Source organism: Dendroctonus ponderosae, unplaced genomic scaffold (assembly GCF_020466585.1).
Source record: "Dendroctonus ponderosae isolate FM_Combo_2020 unplaced genomic scaffold, Dpon_F_20191213v2 Dpon_F_20191213_58, whole genome shotgun sequence".
Taxonomy (NCBI): Eukaryota; Metazoa; Arthropoda; class Insecta; order Coleoptera; family Curculionidae; genus Dendroctonus; species Dendroctonus ponderosae.
In genome coordinates this window covers 61724-70516 of record NW_026018794.1, presented here as the reverse complement: position 1 = coordinate 70516, position 8793 = coordinate 61724, and the positions used below count along the sequence as shown (strand labels likewise).

Sequence of the window (8793 nt, the reverse complement as noted above, 5' to 3'; positions counted from 1 at the left end):
AAATCTAAGTCGACGTAAAAAAATTGTGATTTTAGTTTGTGTAGTATCTCTTTGCTCTGCCTTAAAAGCTCGTTTTTTCATTTCTGTTAAGGTTAAAATGTGGTGTTCCGATTCAGAATTTTCCAAAGTCCATTTTCATCTGTATTTGGTAAGTCATCGGTAACTTTTCATTGCCGAACGAAGAAGGCTTACCGGATCTTCGTAACACTAACAATTTCATTTTATGAGTCCCAGAGGCGTTTGAACAAGAAGTAAATGTGATCGTCTCCTTGCTCATTTTTCTACTTGGGTCTGAGGCCTCAGATTGATCAGCAAGTGTCTTTGGAGGGCGTATTTTCCAAAAAGCCCACTTTGGTATGCGTTATAGATTCGGTGCAACAACTGCATTTCCCTGACTTTATTTCGAAGCAGTTCTCCAGGGCTCTATGGGTCCCTCGTCACTGATGTTGTCGAATTCCATATCGGTGTTTAACTTTATTGAGCTATTCAGCACTCGCTTTAAAATTTGTTATCGCAAGTTTGATTATTTAAAAAATAGGCTTTAATTTTTTTTTTCTGGCGATGTATTGGATTTTCTCATTTTTCAACTGAGTATCAGAGTAACGAGTTAAAAAAAACAAACACACTTTTTACTATCATGTCCCGAATGCAATTATGAAAATCAGAAAAAAACATCAAAGGATTCAAATTCACTTGATAACCATCAACCGAAACTGTGATTCAAATATCTTGGTAAGACAATGAAAGTACGAAAAAACCATGGAACCTTAGCCATTGTCTACCACTTTTCAACAAACTTTTTTTTTGTTGTTAAAGTGATCCAAGCCCTGGTGGCTTTAGTAAATGATCCAGAGCCTGAACATCCATTAAGGGCAGACCTAGCTGAAGAATATCTGAAGGATAAGAAGAAGTTTACAAAAAATGCGGAGGAATACACAAAAAAGCATAGCGAAAAAAGACCTGCCGATTAAATTAATTTGAAAGTAACTGTATTCGTCTCGATATAAAAAAAACTATGAACTCGCCTTATTACTTTACTAAATGAACAGTTGTGGACTCACAAGTAGAAAATTTTATAACAGTTGTGAACAAGTTTGCCGAAATATTTTCTTGATTCGATAATGTGATAATTTCAGTTAGGTGTAGATTAGACTTTTTATTAATAAAGTTTTCTGTGCGAAGGGTGTGAATTCCATTTGAAATATTATGGCCTCTGTAATTTTGTTTTGTTAAGTATCTACTGCATTTATTATCTGCTCTCTTACGGCATTAGTTAACTATCGGTATGCATGCCTTTTTAGAACTCCCAGTTCATGTAATATCCCGAAAAAATCGCAGTGAATTTTTCTGAACTCTTTACGGTTAACCACACATTGAATACAATTGCTTATTTTTATATGCCTTCAGCCTTTCGGTGACGGCATTTCCATTCAGAATGCTGTCGCTAAGTCTCTGTCAGTTTTCAATAAGATTTTCTGGTTATTTGTCCACCGGTTTTATGTTTTGTCCACTATTAAGTTCGAAGAGACGCATTTTTTGATATGTTCTTTCTGTTTTGTTCTAAATACTTTTGAATTTTTCGATGTTATTTAAGAGCTAGTTTGTAATCAGTGTCAACCGGAAGGTACTTTTTTGCAGGTTTTTGATATCAGTCAAGGTATTGTACATTGTATTGTTTAATAAAATCGCAATCTAAACCAATAGTTTTTTTGTTTTTCCATATGGGATAAATTGCCATTTTTTAACGTTACCAGCACCCTTTTTGGATATACTGAGTATATGGAGCAAATTGGCAAAATTGAATTGTGTATATAAAAATATGTGTAATCTTGTATTAGATTTTTGAAACTTAAGCTCCTAATTCCTTAATAATGTTGGCTGCAATAACCAGTCTTTGAATCTCGGAAGTTCCCTCATAAATCTCCGTTATCCGGGCGTCTCTATAATGCCGTTCCGCCGGCATATCTGATACATAACTGCAACTCAAGAATTAGTACGGTGAAAAATAAATTTCCCTTAAACACTTGCCCCATTCCGCCTAAAATCTGAATACACTGGTGACTCAAAAATGTGGCCGCTTCACTAGCGGCTAGTTTCGCCATTGCGGCCTCTTTCGTGTAAGGCTTGTGGTTGTCTTTCAACCACGCCGCCCTCCAGGTTAACAATCGTGCTGATTCAAGCCTTAAGGCCATTTCAGCTAGTTTGTTCTGGATGGTTTGATGCTAAAATGTATCGCTGGTTGAAAACTAGCCCGGTATTAAACTGCGTAGCATTTACCTTTAAAAGCGGCTTTCCAAAGCTCAATCTTTTCGCGGCATAATCAGCCGCTATTTCTAAAGATGCCTGAGCAATGCCCAACGCCTGTGAAGCGATGCCTATTCGACCGGCGTCTAGGCAAATCATTGCTATCTAATTTAAAAACCAAAGTTACTTTTGCGGTTTAAATGTGGAAGAAATGTTCCTACTTTGAAGCCAAAGCCGAGCTCCCCTAAGAGGTTCTCTTTGGGTATTTTGCAATTGTCAAACATAAGCGCGCAAGTCGAAGAGCCCCTTATTCCCAACTTGTCCTCCTTTTTGCCCAGTTCCAACCCCTCTACTGGTTTGGGTATGATGATCGCCGAAATTCCTTTGTGCTTCAGACTTTTGTCGGTTGTTGCAAACACCACACCTGCTTCACTTTCAAATGCGTTTGTAATCCACGACTTTGTGCCGTTCAGGAGAAAACTGTCTCCTTCTGATTTAGCGGTAGTTGAGGCTGCACCCGCATCAGATCCATTGCCAGGCTCTGAAAGTGCGAAACAACCTACCTAAAAAAATGGATCGGTTATTGATAGGCTGGTTTTGCTGTTATTTGGTATTAAGTTACTTTTTCGCCAGTTGTGAATGGTTGGATCCATTTTTCCTTTTGCTCTTTGGTACCCCATTGGAGAATTGGTCCTAAATAGAGCGAGTTATTTACGGACATTATAACTCCAGCACTCGCACAGCTGAAAATATTTTTTTCTATTCAAAATGTTAATTAACTTAAAAAAAACTGAACGTTTTTATGAAACAAGATGAGGAAATCAGCATTATTTCTGCTGATAAACCAGAGCTTCTGTTCGTATTAATGACCGATGTTATTCAAAACTAAATGATAAATTGTTAATGAGACTGATTGCGGGATAATATTGTTTCATTTGCGCGTGGCAACATTGGTGAACCACAAAAAATTGAAAATTATATTTGTGCATCAACGACAAAAAATAGTGATTTACTGTTTACTGTTAAGAGATGAAAAAAAGCAACATATATACATTAAAAAATAAAACATTACACGAGCAGTTTTTTGGGTGCTTTGCAAGAATTTATTAAATTCGGTTATGACCTATCAGCATTAGGGAAAAATGTCACTCAACGCTTATAAAAAAGCAAAAGTATTGATAAATTTTGTACAAAAGTTCAGTGGAGAACTAAAAAAACTAGCATGAATCTCAGCTTATCTCCTTTGCGTTTTCCCAACTTAATTAGAAATTAAACTTAACCCACTGTTCTTTTGTCGGTTTATTCATGATTTGATCGGTTGACAAAACACAAAACCATAAAATATTCACAAGTCAGAAAGGTGAATAAAATTCCGTATGCTTACACCCAAATGATTGGACTTTTTAGCGAAATAATCGATGTGAGAAGAATCCTTACCCTCGAGATACTTCTTCTAAAGCAATAGCGTATGCCAGATAATCCAGCCCAGTGCCTCCAAATTCCTCTGGTACTGCAATGGCCATCAGCCCCAATTCCCCCATTTTTTTGATCTGTTCTTTCGGGTACAGATGCTCCCGGTCCACTTTGGCAGCGATTGGTTTAAGTTCGCCATCAACAAAGTCTCTGCAGCTCTTTTGCAGCATTTGATGAGTCTCAGATAGGGCTGCTAAAGAGGCGATGCCCCTTTGCTTGAACATGCACACTGAAGCAAGGGGGCTAATCTTTAGTGGCTCGTTAATCAGCGAGTAGAGTATTTTACAAGTTTCCTATAGCTAGGCATATATATTGTGTCGACACTGTTCGAAATTAATTTTTACTGAAGGATGACAAACTGAATTGAAAAATTGAATAGTAATTAGGGCAATGGTCCCTAATTTTAACAATAAATTTGGACTTTCATTCAATTGTGGTATTGCAAATGTGATTGGATCCATGGTTTTGTTTCCTCTTTTTAAAATTAGGTAATGAAAACATTGTTTTTATTAATATTTGGAACATATTGCTAATTGAGAGAGACCCTTCGAAGCTTTTCATATCAAGTTTTTGTTTATTAAACTCCCTGTAGGGCTATAGATTGTACATACACTGTGTCCAAGATAAGAAGCTTCAGTAGGATATCGAAAACCGTAAATGATATGAAGTTGGTTAAATGGAAAAAAGCCTTGTACATAGCGTGACTCCTTTCAAATAAGCTCTAATGTACAGGGAGTTCGAGTGTTCCGTAAACATAATTATTTTTAATGGAACACCCCTTATGTACATATGCTGTCTTAAAGGCCTTTACTATTATAGTTAGTATTATTTAAGTTATTGCGTGCCTTAAATAACACATTTTTAAGTAAATAACGATCAAAAGAACATATCTATTGACTTAAAATATGGCTCTAAACGCGGGCAATGACTTGTTGAGACGTTTAACTCTTATGGCCTTCAAATAGTTAATATTTGGAAGTAGTATTATAAACACTCACACCCATACTAGTTTGAGATACTTTGACTAATAAACTACTAACTACAATAACACAAACAAACCTTTAGGGGAGGACAGAACTTACCTTTTTGTAGACTTTTCTGTAGCAGAGCCATGGTAACACCTTAAGTGAACTGGACTTTGCATTTAAATGAATATTCAATCTTTTAATTAGAATTCGAATGTATTTTTATACTCAAAGCGAACTCAATGGAAGTCCAAAGGGCAACAGTTAATGGGAAACAAAAACATCCATGAAGTTAGAGAGTTTAATGTCAGTGCACTTTCGTCGCATAATTGAGAAGATATTGGCAGCTGCTAGTAGTTAACCAATATCTTTCTTGTTTTCATTTCAAACAGTTTCAAATAATTAATTGCAAAGACAATTGTCTCTGTTAATTGCTTTAAATCTCCCTTAGTTCTCAGCTAAAATGCAAGTAGGTACTCAAAGCAGGGCGGTTGTTCTTTCGTTTATAAACATTCGGAATGCAAGCACAGCCGTGGTGGCCAACCCCAATTTAGCCCCGGTTTTTGTCAATAGAAATCCTCGAAACCTGGAAAGGTTGAGAATTGGTTACAAGCCCGATGGTTATCACGTTGACAACCCTGGAAGAAATTACTGGCACAAGTAAGCGAACATCTAAACAGATCTAGCCGATATGATTCATTCTCAAACCTTTGCAGACTGAATCTTGAAGTCAGTAGCAAGTACGTTACAGCCACTGTAAATCATTTTGAAAATGGAGAAGTGTTGCGGGCAAGCACCTGTGAATGGTGCATAAAAAAGTTCTTGTATAGTGCCAAAGATACGTCAGCATACATTAACTTAGGCAGGGTAAGCTCAGTTGATTATTACAAGGCTGTGATTCAACGCTCAGCTTAGATTCTAGGGATGAGGTGCCTTCAAACAGGGCTTACAGAGATCAGCTGCTATATCACACCTCGCAACGAGACTGACAAAGTAGCCCTGTTTCTCAAAGCACTGCAAGAGAGTGGGGTGGAACTAAAAGAGCCCCCTCAATATAAAGCTCCTTACCCTTGGGACCAGCACAGGCCAGAAAAACCGTGGGAGGTAGTGGAATAATCAATAAAATCGAGTTTTAGTACTTAATTTCGAATTTGTTCAATTTCCTTCAGCTGTTTTAGAATTTTTTATTTATAAACTGCGTTAACATTCAGAATAAGTTATACTATATGAGATGAGCTAAGTATATTACTGGGTGTAGTTGTCCTTGATGTCCTTCCATAATTTCTGAAAAGGTAAAATCGTATTACAGACTATCTGTATAACGCAGTTTTTTGAGAAAATCGGCCAAACTGACTTTGATGTTACATCTCCTGTTTTAAACAGTCTTCTTTGCCATCAGGCCTATTTTGAAATCTAAATAGATATTTTCTTCGAAAATAGGAGAAGTCTGTTTAAAAAGGATTTTTCATGCTAAGCTCAACCTGGTCGATTTTATCACCAGCTGCAGTTTGTAAATCGCTTCGTCAAAGTTCTCTGCTTGAATTGGCAGGCCCTAAATTTGGAGAATCTCTTAGCTGAATGATTACATAACTAACATACCCCTTTATTGATATTGTCAAATATGGTGTCACAGGCCGAATCCAGCGTTCTCTCGAAAATAAAGGCCGACGCAATGAAAGCCAGAGTGAAGGTGGAAGACCTCTTGAAAATGGAATTGTAAATTGTTTTTCCAAGGGACATTTTGGAGAGTTTGTGTATGTTCAACAGCGAAGATTACAAATGAACTGCGTTGAATGTCAGTCAGTATAGGTTATGTTCAATGTTGCGCAATAAAGTATAATTCTCTAGCCAGGGGAAAGATCGACTTAAGGCTGGTTGCACAAAAGCAAGTTGAACGATGGTTCAGCTGAACCAAGTTCAATTATTCACGGGTTGTACCACGACAAACATAGTAGCCAATCAAAGTTTACCAAATAGCACATTTTACAAAGGTTCGGAAGAGCCCACCTGAGAAAAAAAATTGATGTGATTGTCCAGTTCAACTGAACCGAGTTCCGCTAGGCGTTGTACAACCCGTGAATAATCGAACTCGGTTCTGCTGAACCATCGTTGAACTTGCTTTTATGCAACCGCTCCTAAGGAGGTACGTTCTGTGCCGCACAAACTGTGCGGTAAAACTGAACTCGGATTTAATCTGCCGTTCAAGCTTAAACGCGACTGGTACAACCGAAAACTTTCGTTAAACCACGTTCACCGCTGAACTTGGATTGCGCAACCGGCCCTTATAAAAATATATTTGGTAATTTAGTGCTTTTCACTCTCAGTTAGGAGACGTGATATAGACGTTTATTAATGTCATTGCGAGATGAATCAGGAGGCGTTATCTCCGGCCATTAATTAAGGAAAACTATAAATATAAATACATAAAGATATCTGTATGAAAATGTATGAAAAACACGAAGATAAATGAAATAAGCAGAATTATTTTTTCAATTAATCTAATCAATTATAAATTAAATAAAAATACTAAACGGTCACTTGATATTCATTAATAATTTTTGTATATGTACACAATGTATAATTAGAATAATTTTGAAAATTATTCTAATTACCGGCCATTACGAGTATACCGAAGTCATTGAGGGCAAACGATGTAAAATATTTTTAAAATGGTCAAACTTCTGGTTATACTGGAAATAGGTCTCAGCATGTTTGCTTTAAATGGGACACCCTGTATATTATTACATTTTGGGATTCTACTCCACATTTTAAATATGTTTTATGTAAAATATTATATACATAAATTTAACCGTTTTTGGTTCATTTCAAATTTTATCTCAAAAATTACAGTTGCAAGCACTAGAATAAATATTATTAATTTTTCTTGTAAGGAAATATGTATTATATAATGTGAGTTGGGTGTCTGGTTGAAAAGGACTTTAATAACATTTTCACTCTTTGATAATTATAATAAATACAAAATGTTAAAAAATCAGTTTCAAAATTAAATTGAGAAAACCGCACAAAATAATTTTTTTCAAATGAAAACCTCTAATTTTGATATTATTTTCTGATTTAGTATTTAAAATAAGAGCAAGTTTGAGTCAGGTTGTCGATTCCAAAAGTGTTTGGTTGTCGAAAAACTGTGTCTAATGTTGCAAAAAAGCAATTTTGCGAATTCGAGCTATCAAAATTGCGAAGTTTCACAAAATGTTTAAAACATTCCCAAAAGGGTCCCAAACTTTGTACATTTCTGCTTTTATCTCCGTAGCGGTTTACAAATTCTGATGAAACCTAAAAGGTAAAAAATACATATTCTTTCCACGGACAAAAAGCTGATATGGACTCATTCTATTTAATACATCATACTCATACACAATTTATTAACATACTCTTTTTTAGGTTCATTTAGGTTCCTTTGATAACGATAGCAGAAAATAGTTATCGAAACGTCAAGGTAATTTTTCAAATTAATTTCTTTACTAATTGGAATTTTCTCTTACAGCTTGATAAATATCTTTTTGATAAATAATTCTTTCTTATTGCGAAATAGGAGCACTATTTATCAATCTGTAATAAAAGACGTGAGGAAATTCTGTCTGTTTTAAAGACAAAAATTTTTGAGGCGAAATACCCAACAAGAAGTTTGTAAAAAAATGAATCCGCCTCAACAATATAGAACTTATCTACGACTCATTCTATATTTGAACAGTTTATAGATTTTATATCTTCAGTCGCTTGTAGAGGTCCAGATTTTGTCTCAGACTGTTTGTTTATTTACCCTCTCAAAATGCTTCTTCGAAAAGCTTTTTCATCTGAATTAGATTAAAAACATTTTTGGCTTCCACACACATACAAACGGGTATTTGTTCAGTTCTATAGCTGTTCATACCATAAGAAAGGTACCATATGAGGTTTTCCGTCTTTTGGGACATCGGAGAATTTTTTTTACGATTTGCTTGTATCCTCAGAGCTGTGTAAGCTTGAAGAAGCATCCAAGTTTCCATCTCACCTCGTAATCAAACTGACGTTGTCCAGCTACAGTCAAGAGAGAAAATAATATAGCGGTTGTCATGGAAATCAGTTGTTCTTTCTCGCACACTACCGATGT

At 35.8% G+C, this 8793-nt stretch overlaps 3 protein-coding genes and 1 long non-coding RNA gene across 4 annotated transcripts; 2 read left to right on the top strand and 2 right to left on the bottom strand.

Annotated features, from left to right (window-relative positions):
• Nucleotides 1-816: 816 nt before the first annotated feature.
• On the top strand, nt 817-1701 carry LOC125504733 (ubiquitin-conjugating enzyme E2 L3; the record flags this gene model as incomplete). Its single annotated transcript, XM_048667138.1, is given in 1 exon segment — nt 817-1701. A coding segment is annotated over 1 exon segment (155 nt), but the record flags the coding sequence as incomplete, so codon positions are not given.
• LOC109544050 (short-chain specific acyl-CoA dehydrogenase, mitochondrial) lies at nt 1653-4979 on the bottom strand. Its single transcript, XM_019914065.2, has 7 exons — nt 4800-4979; nt 3682-3946; nt 2867-2987; nt 2466-2807; nt 2278-2409; nt 2029-2222; nt 1653-1976 (listed from the first exon to the last, which is right to left on the bottom strand). The coding sequence occupies exons 1-7, from the start codon at nt 4828-4830 to the stop codon at nt 1850-1852; spliced, it is 1212 nt and encodes a 403-aa protein (XP_019769624.1). The 5' UTR covers nt 4831-4979; the 3' UTR covers nt 1653-1849.
• Nucleotides 4980-4990: 11 nt separating this feature from the next.
• Nucleotides 4991-5825, top strand: LOC125504732 (39S ribosomal protein L18, mitochondrial-like). Its single transcript, XM_048667137.1, has 3 exons — nt 4991-5342; nt 5399-5549; nt 5598-5825. The coding sequence occupies exons 1-3, from the start codon at nt 5146-5148 to the stop codon at nt 5796-5798; spliced, it is 549 nt and encodes a 182-aa protein (XP_048523094.1). The 5' UTR covers nt 4991-5145; the 3' UTR covers nt 5799-5825.
• A 27-nt stretch (nt 5826-5852) lies between these two features.
• LOC125504734 lies at nt 5853-6968 on the bottom strand. Its single transcript, XR_007281669.1, has 2 exons — nt 6282-6968; nt 5853-5966 (listed from the first exon to the last, which is right to left on the bottom strand). It is a non-coding gene; the product is annotated as an uncharacterized LOC125504734 (long non-coding RNA).
• Between the last annotated feature and the right edge of the window lie 1825 nt (nt 6969-8793).

Coding starts and splice junctions, on each gene's coding strand:
- LOC109544050 (XM_019914065.2), bottom strand. CDS start 4,830: ATGGCTCTGCTACAGAAAAGTCTACAAAAAG. Junction 2,410..2,465: donor AGCTCGGCTTTGGCTTCAAA/GTAGGAACATTT, acceptor TTTTTAAATTAG/ATAGCAATGATTTGCCTAGA. Junction 1,977..2,028: donor CAGATTTTAGGCGGAATGGG/GCAAGTGTTTAA, acceptor CTTGAGTTGCAG/TTATGTATCAGATATGCCGG.
- LOC125504732 (XM_048667137.1), top strand. CDS start 5,146: ATGCAAGTAGGTACTCAAAGCAGGGCGGTTGTTCTTTCGTTTATAAAC. Junction 5,343..5,398: donor GGAAGAAATTACTGGCACAA/GTAAGCGAACAT, acceptor AAACCTTTGCAG/ACTGAATCTTGAAGTCAGTA. Junction 5,550..5,597: donor CATACATTAACTTAGGCAGG/GTAAGCTCAGTT, acceptor CGCTCAGCTTAG/ATTCTAGGGATGAGGTGCCT.